We start from the raw sequence: 22,752 nt of genomic DNA, 5'->3' as shown, positions 1-22,752 counted from the left end.
GAGCTGTACTTTAGTGTCAATCGCGTTATGCGCGATGCTGAACCTTTTCACTTTTAATTAAATGAAACAATGACCTCAGCCAATCGCAAGCATACGGTGTATAGTGAATCGTGTGTCGTCTGATTCGGCGCTAGAGTTTTAGATGGTGAACTTTGTGTGACGTATATATATATATATATATATATATATATATATATATATATATATATATATTTACGTCAGCAGACACTCCACAACACGGTGGCTATTACGTGTCAATTGTCAGTGAATAAAACGGTTGGGGAAGTCAAATGGGACACGGCACACAACAATCATCCGCTGAAACAACAGCACACACAACACTAACACACGCACAATCACTCCAAATAAAAGAAACGTTGACCTAACGTCATAAAAGACGGCATTACCTAACGACGTCATTGTGATTCATTGTATTCATTATCATTTTTTTCATATTTTTATGGTGGCGATCAAATTGAGGGTAAGGTCAGGAAAAAATCGGAAACTGAGCTCTTGCTATATTGCGATTTCTATTGCCTTTGAAAACAATTTACAATGCAATGCTCCTCCAGAGCACACTTTAATTACTAGCCACTTACTGCGTTATCGGCTCAAAATCGATTTTTCGCTCATTTCGAACGAATTGGTTTATAATCGCACCCGCCCGACATCTGTGCTAAAGCACGGAGCACAGATGTAAAAATGTAGGTATCTGGAGCCCCTGGTGGCTAAAAACGATTAGGTTCCTCAACGAAGGTGTCCTATTTCTAGAAAAACTTTGTGAGTAAAAATATCTTTCATGGTTGGCGGAACTCACAGGTTTTGAAAACTGCTGAACTATGAAGTAGTAATAGACAATTATATAAAAATTTTGACTTCCAATAAGTACATAAAAAGTAAGTATGCTGATTGAAAAGCGTCAAGGCTACTCAAGTATGAGTTTTAAGCTTGCCCGATCGTTTCAAGTGCGCAAATGAATATGGCACAAGACGAGCAATAGGAGAGAATAGAAAGTCAAAAAGTAAAAACAAGAGTAAGATATACCTATGGCCTTGAGTAAGATGATATTTCCGGTTGATTTTCGGCTCGTCAGTGCTATAGGGCTTTCGTCAGTGCTTGAGGTATCGAGACTTCACGTGCGCTTTTCTCTAGATTTTCTCTGAAGCGCTTAGAGCGATTAGACTGGCTTAAAAATGACTTTAAGTTGTTTTTCGTTTCCACATGAGTATAAGACTGTAGATGTTCCTACCTAACTAAAGCGCCCCCACATTGTGCGCTAAGTAGAAACATAAAGGGAAGCAATATCACTGTTTATCATCTACTTGACGTTTTATTACCTATGTTTTCTTAGCAAAATGAATGAGCCTCAAATGTGTGCCAGAGTAACTCCACGTAAGCTCTATTGGCAATACAAGCATGAGACAAATCCGATCAAAACTTTCGCCATATCAGATCGGACAGGCTTCATCGGATCACTGTAGGCGTCAACTGTCACCAGCATTTGCACATATTTACACATTGATTTGACGTACAAAGCCGATTAATCTGTTACGCACAGTCATTAAATCCAACAACAGCTGCACAGAGGATTAATATCGCCCATTTATTGCGCAAACAATATCGGGTTTTCCGTAAATCCCTATGCATAAAATACACGATTACCTTCTTGCTTCGCTACCACGTGCCGTATTGACCTGACGTACTTGTTACACCAAGGTGGGCTCGATCAGAAGTCTTAGGTACGCACTAATCCTTGCTTCTCTTTTAGTAATCCTACCGCATACTTACGGGTACGCATACTGCGCCTTGACATGACATCACACATTACAGCGAGCAGAGCTTAAGTGATGCAAGTACTCGCTTCACTGACAGAATCTCACTGATCTTATATAATACACGAGGTTTGGCTTACATCAGAGGGAGTTTATAATAACAATCGGGTGAGGGTCGGCTGGAGATGATTGATTGGGAAATGTTGGTTGATTCGGTCAGGAGTTGGTGAAGAGATGAATGGGGAAACTGCTGGGACGATCAGGGCTTTGGAGGCTTTTGGGGGCTTTGGCGGCAAATGAGGCTGAGAAGAGTTTAATCTGACACACCAGCACGACCCACGACCGTCCCAAATTTCAAGCAAGAGTTGCATTTGAAGACGAAAAATGTTTCTGAGCTTTGCTTAGATATTGTAGATATTGTTGTGTCTTTCAGATTCCTAATATATGGTAAAAGTGAGGGCACTGAGGGGCCGGCTCTGTTCAGCCTGGCACTGGATTAATCACTACATCCATTCAAAACAATCAAGCTAACTAGAAAAAAAACTGTTTAGAACACTCGTAGTTGCTTCTCTCTCTGTTTCTCTGTTAACAGTAAAAGTTTTAAAAGTTTATCTGATTTATATCAAAGAGTGGAACACAGATGACAGATGACACATTCTTGAGAAGATCCGGGCGAGAACACGTTGAGCATTATCCAAAAACAGGTAAATGACTTTAGGATAATATGCTTATGAGAATATTGTCGAAGCTTCTACATAAAAGAAGGCATGGATAAGATCATGATAGCCAGACCAGTTATGTAACAGGCTGATCAGATGAACACTGTAGATGACACGATCATCTGTACCCTTTCGTAAGCAGACATATGCGTGGATCCGAGAAAATGGATCTGGGATCTGATCCCACTGATCCTGATCTAGGATCCGTCGGGATCATAGATCCGGCTCTTCAATTTATCGCGAGATCCGTATGGATCATAAATCCGAGGCTTATGTTTTGCTTGAGATTCGGTGAGATCATAGACCCACATTTATTTTTTGTCAACTCAGAAATACCAGAAAATCACTCGTTGCAACTCACAAACGTTCTGTTTTAGAGATTAGACACTTGAAGCCTGATTTTAAATTCTGTGCATGGTGGGGTCAACTCGGATCATAGATCCATGTTCTTGGTTTATCGTTAGATCCTATGAGATCATACATCCATATTACATTTTTCATGCCCGATCCGTTAAGAATGAGATGATGAATCCTAACCTGCAGTTTGCTCCGAGATCCACTGAGCTCATAGATCCAGCACTCGGATCCATGCACATGTCTGCGTAAAAGAAGTGTTTTTCTAAATACCTCAAGACAAACGCATAGGTGGAGCGTTGTGATGATGTCAGGGGGTCCTTTTCAGCGATGTACGAGCGCGCTTTAAAATTCCTACGTAGTAGAGCACATGCGGTTCCCAGCAGCTCTGTCGTCTACGCGACTGTCTACACGACTGTCTACACGACTGTCTACACGACTGTCTACACGACTTCCCAGTAAAATTCATTGCCAAAAAAAAAAATGATGGGTACCGTTCATAACCCGATATGATCTCAGGGACATAAGGAGGGGTCACATGTGCAATTTTCCTTTTCAGTGTGTCTATTTTACCTGTATCCGGATGTTTGAGAATGTCTAGAATGGCGTTCGTCCAAAAGAGACGTCTTTCAATTTTCTCCCATTGGCTGATAATGGAGTGGTTTCAAAATTGACCTGACCTTAGGTCACTGATACTGAAACTTGGAAGTAAAAACTTTATGCATATACCAATCGCTGAAAGTTTAAAGGCGATCATTCAGTCGGTGTAGCTATGACAAGCATTCTAAGTTTTTCTGAGCTGAGGTCACTTGGCGTGACCTGGTGACCTGACCTGGAGCAACCTTTGTCTGAAATTGTGATGTGGAGGTGAGGAGGAGAAGCAGCTGTGAAAAAGTGAGAAGCAGCTGCGGCAAAGGTCATCGGCCTCTCCCAGCCCCAATCCGAGGCGCGCTGCCCGACACAGGGTGATCATTTTAAGCGCCAACGCTGACAGTAAGAAAGGCGGAACAATTTTGTTTTTGTTCCGCTCAAATGTCTAACTATTGCTTTTCCAAGGACGTGTCACTTTACTTTGCTGAGTGTAAAAAGCCGTGGCAATAACGTCTTGCTTTATTTTATTTCCAAAAGTAGAACTGCAGTCGTAAGTGACGTAAATGACATCCCGCAGACACCAGTGGCAGCCTTACGCTATATAGCTCGGGAGAAGGACTGAAAGAAAGAAGAGGATGAGTGACGAAATGGGTCCCCAACTGACTTTTGCACGGCACCCTACAAACCGGTTCCTAACCGTGTACCAAATTTGAGCGCAATCGGTTCAGCTGTTCTTTAGATCTGGAAGCGATCCCTGCACGTGCGCACGTGCCGCAGCACCCCAACTGTGACACAAGGGACTGCATTGCCTGGTTGGTGCCTACCTACATGCCAAGTTTCAGCGAAATCGGCCCAGTAATCACCGAGATATTACAACTATTACAAAACTGACACCTCTTCGTTTTGGACGTGGCACGTGCATAAGGGGTTACCGACATGCATCGGGAATAGAATAGTCCAATACTTGGTAGAAGGAATGAAGCTACCGGCTACACAAATTACCGCAAGTAAGTCGGTCCAGTGGTTGCGGAGACATAAACTTCGGAAAAGCGTGCCACCACGGCAGGCCGCTCATTCTCAGAAATTTCTGCTATTCTACGAAAGACTTCGATCAGTCCGCCCGCTCCGTAACACGTCCAGACATTTTGCATTATCATCACTGCAAAGTGCGTTGTTTGTTTTTCAGCATTGAAGATCTAGTTTTCAATTCGTCAACCGGTTTCTGAGAATATCTCTTCACATTTCTCGCTTCGGTTCTCCATCATCTACTAACTAGCAGAGCTGAGAGATCAGTTCCTAACCCGTTTTTCCGGTCTGGGGTTATGCCAACGTGCAGGGCACGAGCCCGCCCCGCCCCGGCAAGGTCCCTCCAGCCGGGATGGTATAAAGACCGACGGTGGACTCTGGTCAGCAGTCAGCAATCAGCAGCCTTAGCAGTCACAGACCGTCAGCAGAATCAGCAGTCACCATGAAAACCTCACTGGCACTGGTTCTCTCTTTGATGGTAAGGGATTTTATATTACGATTTAGTTTGAATGCTGCACTTAAAAGAAATAAAGCGAAGTTTCTGCACGCCTCAAATTAGCTCACTGACCTCTTACTGAATATTATGCACCTGTTTACCTCACTTGAACTCTGTGGGACCCTCCCTGACCCCTGGTGACCTCGTTTGACCTCTGTTTGACCCCTGCTGTCTCTGGTGACCTCGTTTGACCTCTATCTGACCCCTGCTGTCCCCACTGACCTCATTTGACCTCTATCTGACCCCTGCTGTCCCCACTGACCTCGTTTGACCTCCCTCTGATGCCTGATGACCCCTGATGACCTCGTTTGACCTCTGTGTGACCCCTCCAGGCGGTGACCGCCGTGTCAGCCGGCTCGGGACCGACACAAGACAGCCGCCAGGGCCGCCTGCTGCTGCTGCTCGGCAAGAAGAAGCTGCTGGCTGCCGCGCCGCTGCTCGCCAAGGGCGGCGCCGTCAAGGCGATCGCCGCCAAGGGCGCCACCGTGGGCAAACTCAAGGGTCTGGGCGGCGTGGCCGGTGTGGCCGGTGTGGCTGGTGTGGCCGGTGTGGCCGGTGTCAGCGGCGCCGCTCAGCCCGGCTACGTGGTGGCCCAGCGCCCGCAGCCGGTGTACGTGCAGCAGCAGCAGCAGCCGGTGTACGTGCAGCAGCAGCAGCAGCCGGTGTACGTGCAGCAGCCGACCGTGGTGGCCGTGCAGCAGCAGCAGCCTGTGTACGTGAAGCAGCCGACCGTGGTGGCCGTGCAGCAGCAGCAGCCTGTGTACGTGCAGCAGAGCCACCCGACGTACGTGCAGCAGAGCCAATATGGCCGCTAGATAATCAGACTGAGGTCTGTGACCAGCTGCTGACAGCTGGGGCCAGCTGCTAACAGCTGGGGACAGCTGCTAACAGCTGGGGCCAGCTGCCTGGAGTGGCCGTTATAGCTTTAGGCTCCTACTGCTGCAAAAAAATTGACGTCGTCGAAACATTTTTTTCTGAAGTCTTGGATTGCTATTTTCAGTGGTGTTATGATGTTCTTTGAGGAACCGTGACGTATGCGTGTTGTCGCATTCATTATTGTTGTTCAGTCGTTGTTTTACAAGTTATATCGAAAATACATTTTGTGTATTACCAATATAATTGCTTGTCTCCATTCCATTCTAAAGATAGTCTCGCAACTCGGACGCAATCATCACAAAATCCACTCAATAGATTATTGCCCGTAAGCAGTGGCGGCGGAACACCTTCAATTAACTCTCGCCGGCACGGGGGTGATGCAACCCCCCTGAAGTTTTTCGCGAATAACTCGCGTAAAAAGCGGCTGATCACAACGAAACTTTCAGCACCCTCGCATTGATTAATTTTACACCTACCCATAAAATTTCATGACCCTGATCCAAATGACTGTTGTCCTGTGAGCTACTTTTCGAGACCATGTTTGGCCAAAATCGCGATTCGTCGTGTCGGCTCGCATTACCCGTGTGTTTGCAAGCTTTTTGTAGTTTCAGGCGTTCAAACATGTGATTTGATGTTGCTACCATGCATTAGGGTGGATGTCAAGGTCACCTGAAGGTCAGGTCAGGTCATTGACCTTTGGTGACCTCCGTTCACTTTTTGGAGTCTTGCATGTTTCTAGGCAAGTTTTTGGAGCTGAATTCGAATTTAGCAACCATTTCAACATTTACGAAGTAGTTTTGGCGTCTTCCTAACATGTTACGAAGTTTTTCAGAGGCGATGGACACGTACTAAGAATACCCGTCACGACCCCCACTGGTTGACCTAACCTGACCTGATCCGACCTGGTCTAAATGCTTAAAGACATCATCTGTTATCAAAACTAACACGATATTCGTGATCAGCACCCCAAAATTCCCATGCAGCCACACTTTACGACTTTCTAACAGGTCCCGATTTTCCCGACTTTTGGGTCACTGACCTGACCTGGAAGGTCATCGGATGACCTAGTACCCTAAAATTGGGTATCATCGGCTTACTCTGGTGACGGGCAACACGCTCGTTTTTTTTCCACGAAGCTCTAGCTCGATCAGGGGCCAAACGCGAGGGGGGTCGTAACAACCAACCAGCCCTTGTGCCGTCGAAGGACTCAAAATGGCCTGTGCCGACGAGGGTTAAGGGGGAGGGGGCACTGCCGACTCTTGGTCCCATTCTTCCCATCAACGCCCATAGGGATAACGTTAAAATGCTAAAATCAACGGAGGATACGGTGCCCCGGTGCCTTTCCCCCACCCCCCCCCCCCCCGTTCCGCCGCATATGCCCGTAAATGGAATTGGAATGTAAAAAAGTAATTATGAGGAAACGGAAGCGCAAACTTCGCATCTCAAGGTCACGGTGAACGTCACTGACCCTACATGACCTTGGTACACTTTTTTCGAGTTTTGCATTTGTTTATATGGTAGTTTTGGAGTTCATTTCGAAATTGACACCCATCCGAACATATCAGAAGTAGTATTGTTATATAGTTAGCATCTTACGAAGCCATCATTGGTGATTGATAGCTTTTATAACCTGCGCCCTGCTGGGAGGGGGAAGGGGTGAACAGTGAACACCCCCTTGTGTTTTTGGCACACCTTATTATACATTTGTTCTGCACATGTTACGCTCGGCTGGGATCAGGTGCTGAGAGCCTGAGAGCTGCTGACAGCTGGGGCCATGTTTCACATGGCTCTATGCACCTAATAACATGTTATGCTATGTTACGCTAGAGAACTGGTAATAGCCGTTTTCACGGCGTGCTATCCGGCGAATGCACTTGATTTGACCAAATATGCACCTAATCTCTTTTACAGCAAATATCTTCATTTTATGAATTCATTTCAGTGTTTTAATCGATGATGCTCTCTGATAATACGACAAAGCAGGCATACAAGCAGTTAGTGTAGCCCTGGCTGATGCTACTAAGAGACACACTGAACCTGATTTGACCAAATCTGCACCTGATCTGCACCAGATGTGCACCAAGTGTGTACCAGATGGCCGTCGTGAAAACGGCTTATATTATTGGACAACAGTGTTGAGCAGGGGCGCGGGAACTACTTTCAGACTGGGGAGAACACCATAATAGAGATCAACCTAGGGTACCCCCCCCCCCCCCTCCTAATCTAGCTTTCTCACCGGTTTTAGGCCACTTATTTTTCATCCCCTGGCTTTTTCAACAAAAAAGAGAACATTTGCGAAAAAGTGCCATATTCCGTCTCAAAGTTGTGGGGACACCGCCCCCACGGCCCCAGAGTTGGGGAGGGGGGGGGGGCAAGCTGCCCCCACAATACATAGGCACATAGGCAGGCGTCTATGGTGTTGAGTGTAAATTATTGCGTAGGCTTCAGACATCTTTGGACAAATGGCTGGCCTGGACATTTTTGGAAGGACAGTCGACGTGAGTATTGGACATTGGACGGACGTTGGATATACATTTTCTGAAACTGACGCCACCAATCCTGACCCTCCACTCAGCCGCCGGTAGCGTGTTTACCATCTCCCTTCCAAAACAACAGGGTCAGGCCCCGGTGAAGGGGTTCACTGACCGCTCCGTGAGGGGGGTGGAGAGGGGAGGGGGAGGGCGGTGGCCGCCTCATTCCACCCTCAGCCGTCACCTGGAGAGGTCCGACACGTCATCTCGTCCCAGCAAGATGGCGCCGAGACTGACGTTATTACTGGCGGTGAGTGCTGAGCCATTCCGTATGCTCATACATATGCTATAATATTGAACGATGAGCTAATTAACCATGCGTAGGTCTGATTTTGAGATATGCCAAGAAATAATCTTTAATAAAATGTGTGGCCCTGACCTAGGCTTGACTGACCACTTCATGGATCTGACATTCATATAGCACTTCTATGAAGGATTGTGCCTATTTTAACCCGCGCCGCGCTGGGCTATTCAGCCATATGCGCCCTGATGGGGGGGCAGATTCTGCCCCCCCTGTCTAACTTCCGAACCGATGGTCGTAGAAAGACGGGGAGAACGGCAATCGAAAGCTCTCAACAAGGCGGATCTTAACCCTATTCCTGGCGGGGGGGGCCTCAGGAGCCCCCCCCCCCTGAGGTTTTTTGGTTATTTCTCCCAAACGCGTTGAGCTAGGAAGCTCAAATTTTCTGACTTTTCCTAAAAGGCTTCTACGCAACATGTCTGAAAATTTTGAGTTGATCTGACCTCAGGTCAGGTCACCAGAGGCGGTTTGGTGACCCTACCTCAGAAAAGTTTGCAATCACGCCAGAGCTAGAGTTTTTGACCGATCAATTTCTTCTCTTCAGACTTTAGTTAGGGTACCAGTATGTGCAATTTGTATATCTCGGAATTTTGATATCGGTGACCTAAGGTCAGGTCAGTTTCGCGACCTCCCCATTATAAGTCAATGGGGGAAAAATCAACTCCCTGTTTTTACCACTAAAACGGGTCGGAATGACCCCATACACCATACATGACTTCATATACGATCAACCTTCACTACCTTGAGGTCTGTTTTGCTGTTGGGCAGCTGTGAGGTCATGTGACGTCATCAAAGGTCACCATAGGATTTTGGCCAATAACTCCGTACAGGAACAAGATACAGACGCGTGGATGGTCTCATTGTGTTCAGCTCGTCAAGACGCATCGAATGATATACATGATGACCTCGAGGTCACGTGACCTGAGGTCAACCTTTGACCTTGACCTTTCGAGGTCAACATATATATCATTCGATGCGGATTGACGAGAGGATCACGATGATGCCCTTAGTTTGTTCCTATCTTGACTAATTCGAAAGTTATTCGAGAAAAACTCTCTCCATATCTAGCGCCGCCATTTTGACTTTTTCGACCCCTGTGACGTCATCTTTGACCTGACCTGAAAATGACCTTTGTAAAAATTGTAGACCTTGTCCATGCGTATCCGATGCCGTTTACCGCTTGTCGCTATCTTGCTTCGTTCTCGAGATCTCAGGGGGGCCGAATCGCCCCCCCCCCCGCCAGTTTCTTGTCCCGGCGGAGCCCGCCAGGAATAGGGTTAAGAGCCCAAATTTTGTTGCTTAAGTAGGTCAGAGGTCAGGTCAAGGTCAGGTCAAGGGTACAAAATGCAAGTTTCTACAGTACCGGCCTTGCACCGTAGTTGCCGAAGAATGGACTGAGACTGATTGCCCAAAACGTGTTCTTAGACTACCAAGACAATATTTGTTGCATACAATGTCATTCAAAGGTCAAGGTCAAGGTAAGGTCAGGTCAGGTCAGGTCACCAAAAACAAAATATAGAAAAGAGCATGTGCGACACATGTTTTATGGGTCATTTTACTCATAGAATTCAATAGGCACACTCAATAAGTGATATGGACCACCTCTGGATGAATTTCAGGTCGAGGTCAGGTCAAGGTCAGGTCAAGTGAGGTCAAATTTTGAAGTTGGGTGTTTAGCCCTAAAAGGGTGTCTATCTGACGCAGTTTTTCACGGTGAATCGAATGGTGCTATTTTTGTTTCCGTGCGAGGTCTAGAACTTCCATAAAATCATTTTTCAAAAATTTTGTGTGTCGTGACGTCATAAAATTTTAAATAACTTCCACATTTTTGAACCGATTCTTCTAAAAATTCGTATGTAGGTGCACATAGACGACTTCTCTGACATATATTCCGGTTTTTATACACTCAAAATTTTGGATTTTATAATTATTTTCTCAAAAAAGTCAGTTTTTTTAAATTTGGGCCAGAATCCAAAATTTTCAAAAAACCGAGATAGCCATTTGATAGACAAAGTAGAATCACGTATAACCTTTTTGTTACGTCTTGATTCCTTTAAAAATGAAGATGTTAGCGGCGTTTGAAATTTTGCCGTTTTTTAGGCGAAAATGGCGAACATGACGTCACTAAAACGTCAACTTCTCAAAAACATTCTGACGGATTTCGCTCAAATTTTCCGGGAACGTGTCAAATTGATGTATGATAAGGTACTGAAAGATTGACGTCGCTGGCGTAACGGGTTAATAGAAGTTATTGGCGAAAAACGGGAGGGGGCAGATTCTGCCCCCCCCCCCCTCCAGCGGGGCGCGGGTTAAAGGACGACGTTCATGACGAGAGACGCCCAGCGCTACGCTACCAAGCTACTGAAAGCCCAATTTCAGGTGTTTGACTTGACATTGCCCTGACCTGTGGCCTTGAAGCGTAGATTTTAAATACTCCTTTTAAGCGTCTTATCGCGCTCTTTCGCTTGCCGTCTCGTGCGTTCCTCCCCAGCAACTAATTAGTAATACCCCAACAACTGCCGGCTTAATTAACCCGGCAGTTGCTGGGGTATTTCGCCACCCACCGTTTGCTGGGGGGGGGGGGGGCGTTAAACGCCCCCAGCCGATAACTCGAGAACCAATAGCGCAGCGAAACGCACTAGGCGGCAAACGAAAGAACGCGACGAGACGCTTCAGATGAGTACTTTAAAGTTGAATTTTGAGGTCACAGGTCGGGTCAAGGTCAGGTCAAACACCTGAAATCGGGTTTTCAGTAGCATGGACTTCAGGACTTCGCAATGGGCGTCTCTCGTCATAAACTCTGTCAAAACGGTGCACAATCCATCATATAAGGCCTACAAGAGTGTCAGCTCCATAAAGGGGCCATTCAAGCATAGGTCAGGGTCAAGGTCAGGTCAACCGGGTAGGCACATATCCCCGAAAATCAAAACTGATATTCGCAGCCTGTGACACATGATTTATGGGTAATTTGGGGCGTAGAACACGATGGTGACATTCATTATATCATATGTGTACGTGTTTGGCTCAAAAAGTTCAATTTAAGAAATGCATGTATAATGGTCGTGAAGCAGTCACGTGAAATTGCCAAGATTCAGTTCAAAATTTTGGAAAATTCGGAGCGATAATCAATAATCGACGATAGCTATTTGATTGTTCATGGCATTGGCAGTCTATTGGCGTTTACGGCATGTCTGTATATTTATTCTGTGATTTTATATGATTTTTTGAACATATGCCATTTTTGGTCAAAAACTCAGAAATAATGACGTCTCTAAAACCTTGATATCTCAAAAATTTTCCGACCGATTTTTTTGAAACTTTTTCACAATAAACTTCAATTAATTCCCTACAGGTATCCAAAATTTGGCGCGCCTGCAACGCGCCGTTTTTATGCTATGGCCTGGCGAAAAAAGTGGGGGCGTTTAACGCCCCCCCCCCCCCAGCAACTCGCGGGTTAACTCTATTCCAGGCCGAGGGCCAAAAAGGACACTCGTTTTTTTTTGTTACATTGCCAAACACCGCAAGACTCATAATCATAATCAGTAACGTTTTTTCATTCATTGCCTTTGCGAGCATTCTCGAAAAAAAAAAGAAAATGCCAGCCCAGATCAAAAACCAGTCATTAGAGCGGGTTTGTTCATTGTTGACCCTACCCCAGAAAAGTTTCCGCTCACGCAAGGACTTTAGCACGCACACCGACGGGGGTCTGCACCAACTTAGAACCGACGGGGGGCGGATGACCGCCCCCCCCCCCCCGAGATCTCGAGAACGAAGCAAGATAGCGACAAGTGGTAAACGGCATGGGATATGCACGGAAAAGGTCTACAATTTTTACACAGGTCATTTTCAGGTCAGGTCAAAGATGACGTCACAGGGGTCAAAAAATCAAAATGGCGGCGCTAGATATGGATATAATTTTTCTCGAATAACTTTGGAACTAGTCAAGATAGGAACAAACTAAGGGCAGCATCGTGATCCTCTCGTCAATCCACATCGAATGATATATATGTTGACCTCGAAAGTTCAAGTTCAAAGGTTGACCTCAGGTCACGTGACCTCGAGGTCATCATGCATATCAATCGATGCGCCTTGACGAGATGAACACAATGATACCACCCGTGCGGCTGTATCCTGTTCCTGTACGGAGTTATTGGCAAAAAACCCTTTGGTGACCTTTGATGACGTCACATGACCTTACAGCTGCCCAACAGCAAAACAGACCTCAAGGTAGTGAAGATTGATCGTATATGAAGTCATGTATGGTTTATGGGGTCATTCCGACCCGTTTTAGTGGTAAAAACAGGTAGTTGATTTTTCCCCCATTGACTTATAATGGGGAGGTCGAGAAATTGACGTGCCTTTAGGTCATCGATATCAAAATTCCGAGATAAACAAATTGTAGCTACTAATGACCTTATAACATCCTGCGACTTTCAAAGGCCTCCGACATCTACTGTAGCTCTGGCACGGTGACAAAGTTGCAAAAAAGTGACCTGAGGTTGGGTCATTCAAAGTGACCTGGTGACCTGACCTTAAAAGTTAGGAAGTTCAAACTTGCACACCATGTGTTAAATTGATTAGAGAATAGTCGTACCAAAATTCGCGGCGCTACGCGCCGGGGTTTTCCCGCCATCTACGAAAACACTCAGGGGGGCGGATATCCGCCCCCCGTCGGTGCGCGGGTTAACCCGCGCCCCGTAGGGGGGGCCGAAACGCCCCCCCCTGTCCTTTTCGGTCGATATCTCCTAAACGGCTGGAGATATCGCCAACAAACTTTCAGGACCCCTCCGGGCATCAATTTTACACATTGTGACCAAAAATTGTTCCAGAGGCTATGATAGATTGGCCACAAATGACGTCAGAATGACGTCATGTTCTGCCATTTTCGACCGAAAAAAGACCTTCGCGAGAAGACCTGTCAGGACTACAGCTTTGAAGATACAGAAAAATGATCAGACATAAAAGGTGTAGAATTGACAGGGCTAAAAAACTGCCATCTCGAATTTTTGAAATTTTTGAGTTTTGGCCCCCAAAAATCAAAAAAGCATTTTTTTTATATATTCGCCAAAAAATCCAAAAAGTTTTTTGAGTTTCAAAAAAACGGAATATATGTGATAGTGCCTACCGTCTTCTATCTACATACCAAATTTCAGATCGATACCTCGTTTTTTGGCCAAATGACGTCAAATTTTCAAACTCAATTTTTGGCAATTCTGGAACTCGTAGAGCAAAACGAAGACCGCCATTAGACTTCCCGTGACGAGCTGCATCGAATCGATACCCATTTTATGCAAAATATCAACTTTTAAATTTGACCTAATTTGACCTGACCTTGACCTGATCTTCACCAAAACGTGACCTAGGCTGGCCCCAAAGGCTGCCTAACCCACATAATCGCATTTGTCATGTAAAATGGACCATAAAACATGCATCACACGACACATTCATATTGTGACCCCCGGTGACCTGACCTCGCTGTGACCTGACCTGGTATCAGTGACCTCAGATAGCAAAGTATGTGTTTGACGAACAATGTACCATCGATGGTTTTCAATAAATTACCAATTTACACGCTTTCACAGCACATTTCTTGAATTGCCTGTGAACGGTGAAAATCTGACCTTTGACCTGACCTGTGACGTCATCGGTTTGACCTAGGTCAATGAAATTTGGTCACAAGGTAGTTCCCAGGTGGGGCTATCGAACGCCGTTTGAATTTTGAAAATCGGCCGGTAACTTTCCGAGATCTTAGGGGGGGCCGAAACGCCCCCCCCCCCCCCCTACGGGTGGTAGGGTCCGCCGGTAGCCCTACGGGGCGCGGGTTAAGTGTTCTTCGGTCTCTCCTTTCAGCTTGACTTCTGGGCCATGCAGTGTTCGAAAGGTCGTCAAAATTATGAAATTTTACTCCAGTAGGGGAGAGCGGGGCCAGTTGAACCACTTTTTATATATTGACATGCACAGCGAGATCTAGTTGACATTTCGAAAAATGCACAATGCCATGAAAAAATATGCTCTTTTGGCTTTATTTTAAGATATGTAAAATTATGTTTCAAACATATTTTGCTGCCAAACGCATGCTTATAAAACAGCTCTACGCCCGTTTCAAATGACCCCGATGCCAGGGTCAATTGAACCAGCCCATGGGGTCAATTGCACCTATCCTTAACAATGGGATGTTTTCCTCTTTAAGGCCACTTTCTTAAGGAGATATTTTGTCCGGTTTACTTTTCCAAATGCTACATTCAATAGGTCGTTGGAAAGCTTAAAGTGCAAAGTTCCTCATAATAGGTGACATAAAGTACATAGACTATGGTAAAATGGGCGGATGAGGAAAATGAGAAATATCTCAGGCTATAGTGTGCTTTCAAGTTTCAAGCAAAAGGCTGGAGAAAAAAGGTTCAAAAATTGAGCTCTATTAAACTACTATTTCAGTTTAAAAGCTCATTTCAAAGGTGCACTATTTCCTTTAATGTTTACAGCCCCTGAACAATAACCATTGCAAAGGTCACCGGGGTCCATTGAAACGGCCTGTGGCCCTGTTTCAACTGACCCTCAGAGAAGCGTTTCAATTGACCCCATCCGCTCCCGCCACCTCGCACGCGCCGTAAAGCACATGTCAAACGAGCTGCAGGGACGGCATCATGCTGAATGAAGGGCCAAATAAGGTGTTATTCCGGAGCCAGGAATTCTTCTTTCAGCAAACACAGGTATATGAGATATCACAAAATATTCATAAAAACGATTTCTCCCAAACGCCCCTCAAAAACACAAAAACAAGTGTCAAATCAAAATTACCGTCCGTTTGCCGCCCAAACGCCGTTGACAAAGGAAGTGGTCGAGCGTGGATGCCCAGTGGTGTCGGCAACGCCATATGTTGCATACTGTTGAAAATAAAGCCATGTTTCATCTGACCCCGTGTTTCAACTGGCCCCGCTCTCCCCTAATGCTTTGGCAATGTTCGAAAGGATGCGAAATTTAAAACAAATAGCGAAGCCATTTTTAGGTCAAGCCAACTTTTTGCTTTTGGCTAGTGCTGGCTTTCTCCAGTGACCTTAACCCGCGCCCTGCTGGGGGGGGGGGGGTGTTTGAACACCCCCCTTGTGGTTTTTCGCGAATATCTCAAAAACGGCTACACCTTATCATACATCAATTCTACACATGTTGTGAAAATTTCAGACTAAGGTCATTCAAGGTCAGGTCACTTGAAGTGACCTCACCTCATAAAAAGTTTCAATGTCTGTTATAGCTACACCGAGTGACCGATCGCTTTGAAACTTTCAGCGATTGCTAAGAGCAATAGCATGTACAAAATGTATATCTCAGAATTTTGATATCGATGACCTAAGGTCAGGTCAATTTTGCGACCTCGCCATTATAAGTCAATGGGAGCAAATTGAAATGCGCCTCTTTTGGACGAAAGACATTATAAACACTCCCAAACACTGAATTACAAGTGGTTTAGACACACTGAACATTAAAATGGTGTCCGTGACCCCTGTTTATGCCCTGAGGTCATCTTAGGTCACGAATGGTATCTAACAGTTTTTCGCAAATAACTTTTGATAGAGGCATGCTAGAGCGATGAAAACGCCTTAGATGTGTTCAGCTCGACGATACGGATCGACTGATATGCAACATGACCCTTTCCGGTCAGGTTTTCCGGTCAACATGACCTTGACCTGAGGTCAAATTTTCAAGTTGACCTTTCAAGGTCAAGTTATAGTTCATTCGATGCGTCTTGACGAGAGGAACACGATGCCGGTAAAAGTAAGCTCGTACAAGGCTTGGGTCAAAAGTTATTGCAGAAAAACTGTTCCCGAAAAAAATCGGCTATTTTTGCAGTTTCTGCCCCCTGCAGGCAAAACCGTTGACGTTAGGTCAAATCTGAGAGAATCACTCAGAAAGGGCGTTAATAGGGCTATCGAATGCGCTTTTCTGCGGCGCTGTAGCTCTATTGGTTCCCGAGTTATGCGTTGGCTTCTTGGAAATTGTCGACATTCGACCTGGAAATCGGCGAAATTTTGCCTTCAATGACCTCTGGTGACCTGACCTTTGACCTGACCAAAAAATTGACCGAAGTGATTTTGTCATTATTTTTGACGCTCTTTCGAACGCCGCCTTCCGCGTATCGCTACGTGGCCCAGGAGCCGAGTTAGAAGGGGGGTGTTCAAACACCCCCCCCCAGCAGGGCGTGGAAATCCAGGACCCCCCAGCCAGGCGCGGGTTAAATTGATGCCTTAGAGAGCAAACACCTACAAAAAATGGACGATTTATCAAACTTTTCCGTGCAAATTGTTTACCAAAGGCGCCTCCAATATTGACATTACCACCATCGTCTTTCTAACGTTAAGATAAATACTCTGTACTCTCAGAATGAAAACTGAGATAATCTACAGTTTGACCTAATATGACCTAATAATTGAATACCTGACCAGAAAATTTGACTGAATGAACATTTGACTGAATGAACATAAATAGCTGAACGCAATGTAGCCTGGCAGAAAATACTAATGTTACATATCGGTCTGTTATTCTTATCAATCGCTGAAAGTTTCAAAGTGATCGTTCAGTCGGTGTAGCTCCAGCGAACCTTGGAACTTTTTCTGAGGTAAGGTCACTTGACGTGACCTGGTCACCTGACCTTGAATGAATTTGGTCTAAGATTTTCACAGCATGTGTGTAAAGGATGCACTAACAGGTTTACAAAAAACGGCGGTGCTGCGCTCTGCCGTTTTTGAGATATTTGCGAAAAATCTGAGGGGGGCGTAAAAACGCGCACGACACGGCGCTGACTGATTAGCTTAAATATTTGTTGAAAAAAACAACAAAGTAATTTCGTTATTATTCGTTAAGCTATTTTTTTTAAATATTTGTATTTGATGAGCTCTGGTGACGTTGATATTGACGTGACGTGAAAGTGCGTACTATTAAGTTGCCGGTTCGATTTGTCGCTCCGATGCATGTTAACGATCTGAGAGGGAGGTCGGAAAAGCGTCCCGCCCGAAACTGAGCCTTTCAGAGGCCACCAGGAAGGGAATAAACCATTTGTCATAATGTTTCAGCTCTCCCTGCTGCAGTACATGTAACACCTCAGCTCTCTACCACGTGACTCTGTGTGTGTGTTTCAGCTCTCCCTGCTGCAGTACACCCCGGGTCTCAAGATCCGGGTCCCTGTGCTAAGGGTGTCAATACCCTGTGTGAGGGATCTCGACTGTGGAGATGGGGGAAGGTGTGTTGTGTCGGGGGTAGGTCTGTGTGGAAAACCCAGCGGAGAACAGGAACAGGTCAGTGTGGGGAGGGGAACAGTGGCAGACTGGGAAAATGTGGGGGGGGGGTAACACTCACAGACTGGGATAACTGAGCTCGCGTGAGGACGGGGCAGTGGCAGACTGGGAAAATGTGGGGGAAGGGTAACACGCATAGACTGGGATAACTGAGCTCGCGTGAGGACGGGGCAGTGGCAGACTGGGAAAATGTGGGTGAAGGGTAACACGCACAGACTGGGATAACTGAGCTCGCGTGGGGACGGGGCAGTGGCAGACTGGGAAAATGTGGGGTGTGGAGGGGCGGCGGGGGGATCACCCACAGACCGGGATAAGTAAGCTTTTGGATAAGAAACACGTGAACTGCAATTTTGGGGAATGCAGTTGTGAGACATTTTTGCAGGGCAAAGACATTTGGGATAATGAAAGCACAGCTGACAAAGAGAAATAAATTACTGGCATCAAGTCCTCGAGGAATATTAGGGAATCAATTAAATTGCAGTCAATTTAGGAATTCAATGCTGCTTACAATCATTTACGTAAATGTGACACATTCGTGCAATCAAAAATGGATTGATTGATTAATTTATCGCATACTATTCAGAGTTTCAAGAAAACATAGCCAGTATTTGTATTTAAATGTGGCTTAATATTTCGACCACCACTGAGAAGCGTTTTTCAAAGCGAAATTTCGAAGAGCAATTATTAGATTCCCTATACTACACCCTAGGATATTACACTATTCTACGTGATTTTGCATTGATAAAGAATGCTCAATGGACTTGAAATATTTGCCATCATTTAAATAAGAATACATGCTATTTATGTACCCTTGAAACTCTGAAAAGTATACCATTAATTCATCAACCTGAGTAGAAAATATATAAGAAGACTTTGAAGTCCCTCAAAAATCGATGTCAAACGTTGTCTCAGAAACGTATGACTAGTCTCCCCGTCCTTCTCTTTTTCATTTCAGGCGAGGTCTTCATCATCTCAGCTGAGTGAGACCAACATCACATCCCCCCACGCCTTCAACACCTCCTTCAACACCATCTCCAACATCACGGACCTACCACCTCGTCAGCTACGGCACCTTCAGGCTCCTCCAGCGCCCTGTCTCTGGGACGAACAGTGTGCCAGCGGTCACTGTGTCAAGGTCGGGGTCGGTGTGTGCACAGTGGATCACCGCTGCGACGTTTGTGGGCCAAAACAGTGGTGCGATGGGAAGAAATGTCTCTCAAAGAGGACTTACAACTCCTCCTGTGATAGAGAGGAGCAGTGTGAGTCCTCCGTCTGTCGAGGAGGACTCTGTGGCTGTGAGGAGGATGAGGAGTGCTCCTCAGAGGAGTTCTGCAGCTCAGATGGCACGTGCGAGGAGAGAAAATCGTATGCCTCTTCGTGTGAAAACAATGAGCAATGCAAGAGCCTTCTGTGCATTGATGGCAGTAGCGGAAAACAATGCGGCTGTGATGACTCCGACTGCTCTTCTGCGGAAATATGTAGTTCTAGAGGCACGTGCGAAGCTAAAAAATCGTATCAATCTTCGTGTGAGAGTGATGAGGAGTGCAAAAGCCTTCTGTGCGTTGTTGGTGCGAGTGGAAAACGATGCGCCTGCGGAGATGACTCCGACTGCTCTTCCGGAGAGCGTTGCTTGTCCGACGGAAGCTGTATCGTGCCAAAGTCAGACAGAAGCCGCTGCGCAGCTGACGAAGAATGTATCAGTAATGATTGCTGGGTACTCTCTGGTAAATGCAGATGTACTGATGACAGTTGTCCTTCCGACGAATATTGCAAGCCTTTATTGGGGGTTTGTGGTGCAAAACTATCCAGTGGTGTGAAATGCATATACGATGGCCAGTGTCGTAGTGGTAATTGCCGCTGTATTAGACCTAGATGTTCTTGCGACTGATTTACATAATGTTACGTAGTGTTACGTTTGTTTGTAATATTACAAGTCTAGTACTGTTCCTCGAGTCTTTACTTCATCAATCGGTTTCTGTTTTTGGTATTGTAAAATTGATGGACGATGATTTAGCTGGTATAATACAAGGTGTGACAAGAACTATCGGAAATTTTTTTATGAACATAGAGTTAAAAACTTAAACAAAGCATAGTCCCATTTTAATTGGTCCTTTCCCAAGCATATGTAGCTTTGCGTTTGCTTCGACTAAGCACGAAAGTGATCGACAAAATTAGTTTCCCATAGGATTCCCAATACCCTTGTCACGGTGTAATCAATCTAAGATAGGGACACAGAGCCAGTGGCGCAGCCAGGGGGGGTCAGAGGGTCAGCTGACCCCCCCCCCCCGAAATTTCTGTCGGGGGCCCGCTCGAGAGAGAGAGGGGGAGAGAGAAAGAGAGAGGGAGGGAGAGAGAGAGAGAGAGAGAGAGAGAGAGAGAGAGAGAGAGAGAGAGAGAGAGAGAGAGAGAGAGAGAGAGAGAGAGAGAGAGAGGAGAGGTCCTAATCTAATTGGACGAGTCCGCTTCGAGAAATGCCTACTGGGACACCACGGGTGAGGGTCGGCCTGGGGCTCCAGGTGGATGGGGCCCGGGCCCCCGGGAGAACGGGCCCGGGCCCCCTGGGTGGATGGGACCCGGGCCCCGTGGATGGGTCCGAGCCCCCCGGTGGATTAGGCCCGGGCCCCGATGGATGGGGTCCGGGGCCCCCGGTGGATGGGTCCGGGTCCCCGGGAGAACGGGCCCCGAGCCCCGGGTGGACGGGGCCCGAACCCCCGGGAGAACGGGTCCGGGCCCCCGGATAAAGGGGGCCGGGGCCCCCGGTGGATGGACCAGGGCCCCCGGGAGAACGGGCCCGGGCCCCCCGGTGGATGGGGCCCGGGACCCCCGGTGGATGGGCCCGGGCCCCCGGGAGAACGGGCCCGGGCCCCCAGGAGAACGGGCCCGGGCCCTTGGGAGAACGGGCCCTGGCCCCCTGGGTGGATGGGGCCCGGGGCCCCGGGTGGATGGGGCTCGGGCCCCCTGGTGGACGGGCCCCGGAGCCCCGGGTGGATGGGGGCCGGAGCCCAGGTGGACGTGGCCCGGGCCCCCGTGTGGATAGGGCCCGGGCCCTCGGGTGAATGGGGCCCCCTAGGGCCTAGGGTGACCCGCTTGCTCCGCAACGCGAATAAGGGATATTTTCGATCGGTGGGCGTTTGGTTGGTCTTGTGTCCGTGGGTTATGTATCCATTTCGGTCGATTGCCTTTTGACGGCTAAGTATTTTGGTTTAGGAAAAAATATCCATCGCATCGAGGTGCTCGTGTCTGATAACCATGCGTTCTACTATCGTTAGGCGGCACGGGCGGACATCGATAGCAGCGCCTCTATCGGTCACTAGGGAAAGCTGGGCTGTAGGCGACGATATACCGGCTGAGTTGTCACACGTTGAATAGGTTCACAAGCCATCCGTCTTGCGAAAAAGTTGAACTTTTGCCTTTAATATTTCTACTGGCAATTTTAGAAGTGTCTTCTCATGGATTACAAAACCGTTTAGATTATTGTATTCACTTCAAGTCTTCCCTATTGTTCTTGATGATGCGGGAACTATTTCTAATTAGTGTTTCTAGCTTAGTAAAAGAACATACTGTGCAAACGATGAAAAAAGCATAAATGGAAGATTTTAAATGCAATTTTCTCTAACAATTAATGGTAAATTCTCTACATATCAAGAAAAAGGTGCATGCTATTTGATAATTTAAAGTTCTTGGGGCCAGTTGTTTTCTTCTTTTCTTACGTCGCCCCAATGGCCGCGAATACACTTGTGATAACGCCTATCGATAGAACATGTCAAGTATATTTCATAACATAGGTTGACGTAGGCTACCTATTGAAAAATGGAGGCCATCGATGAATTACTATGTAGAGGTTTGAAACGTTTATATTTTTAAGAATAATGTTGTTCTTCATGCAAAAGCGATGAATGGATCTTGGACAGCATTGAATGCTCTTTTCAACTATGCCATTTTCAATTGTCAAACGTACCAGTTTATGCAGCAAAACCCGTGTAATTAAGTAGGTAAGTCATGAACAAATGTCATTTTCTTCAGCGATTTGTTCCACCTTGCTTTTTATCAATTAGCTTTTCACAATTTTTCCATGAGAGGCGGTACGTTTTTCTTGACAACAGGCGTTGTTTGAACCCGCTCCGTCTGACAGTCACCCGTCCAAAAGTCAATTTTTCAAGCATAAGTGCCCTAACGGGTGCACGTGGCACATGCCATCCCTGCACCGCACACCATTCGATAGCCCGTTCGATTATCATATACGATAATGTGCTCCCCGTGCCGATCGGACCCACGGTTACCGAGATACTGCACGAGGACCGGACCCGTGTCGGGCAAATTTAGCTATTTTCGCCCGATTTTGCAAGCCGATTTATACATGTAAAGTCAATGACGCGAATATACACTTTTTGAGCACGCGCCATGTGCTCACCACCGGCCCGATCGAGCTGAGACCCCTCACAGGCACGTTGCCCATCCTTTTTTTCAATCGGTTGCGCAAATTTCAGCGCACTGGGTGCAACGGTCACTCTAGCCTATACCTACACCGCGTTAAGTAACACCATGCCGGGACCACGGTAACCTACAGAATCTACGTCACCACATCATCACACCACAACAAACCCGGCCCAAGGCAATACATGTCTCGTGAGCGCGTTAACCCTCGCTGGCACAGGCCATTTTGCGTCCTTCGACGGCACAATTACGACCCCCTCGCGTTTGGCCCATGATCGAGCTAGAACTTCGCGGAAAAAAAAAACGAGCGTGTTGCCCGTGACGAGAGGAAGCCGATGATCCCCAATTTAAAGGTCCTAGGTCATTGG

General features: G+C 46.6%; 2 protein-coding genes across 2 annotated transcripts; both read left to right on the top strand.

The window, feature by feature from the left end:
* The first annotated feature begins 4,791 nt into the window (after positions 1 to 4,791).
* On the top strand, positions 4,792 to 6,090 carry LOC122367177 (glutenin, low molecular weight subunit-like). Its single transcript, XM_043340058.1, has 2 exons — positions 4,792 to 4,940; positions 5,291 to 6,090. Exons 1-2 carry the CDS (start codon positions 4,905 to 4,907, stop codon positions 5,771 to 5,773), a joined length of 519 nt encoding a protein of 172 aa, XP_043195993.1. The 5' UTR covers positions 4,792 to 4,904; the 3' UTR covers positions 5,774 to 6,090.
* Positions 6,091 to 8,540: 2,450 nt separating this feature from the next.
* LOC122367176 (integrin beta-like protein 1) lies at positions 8,541 to 19,914 on the top strand. The gene is made up of 3 exons (XM_043340057.1): positions 8,541 to 8,615; positions 17,795 to 17,950; positions 18,906 to 19,914. The coding sequence occupies exons 1-3, from the start codon at positions 8,586 to 8,588 to the stop codon at positions 19,836 to 19,838; spliced, it is 1,119 nt and encodes a 372-aa protein (XP_043195992.1). The 5' UTR covers positions 8,541 to 8,585; the 3' UTR covers positions 19,839 to 19,914.
* The last annotated feature ends 2,838 nt before the right edge of the window (positions 19,915 to 22,752 follow it).

This window comes from Amphibalanus amphitrite, unplaced genomic scaffold (assembly GCF_019059575.1).
Source record: "Amphibalanus amphitrite isolate SeventyFive unplaced genomic scaffold, NRLGWU_Aamphi_draft 000855F_arrow, whole genome shotgun sequence".
Classification (NCBI taxonomy): Eukaryota; Metazoa; Arthropoda; class Thecostraca; order Balanomorpha; family Balanidae; genus Amphibalanus; species Amphibalanus amphitrite.
The sequence above is the reverse complement of the archived record's forward strand: the minus strand, read 5'-3'. Positions and strand labels throughout refer to the sequence as shown.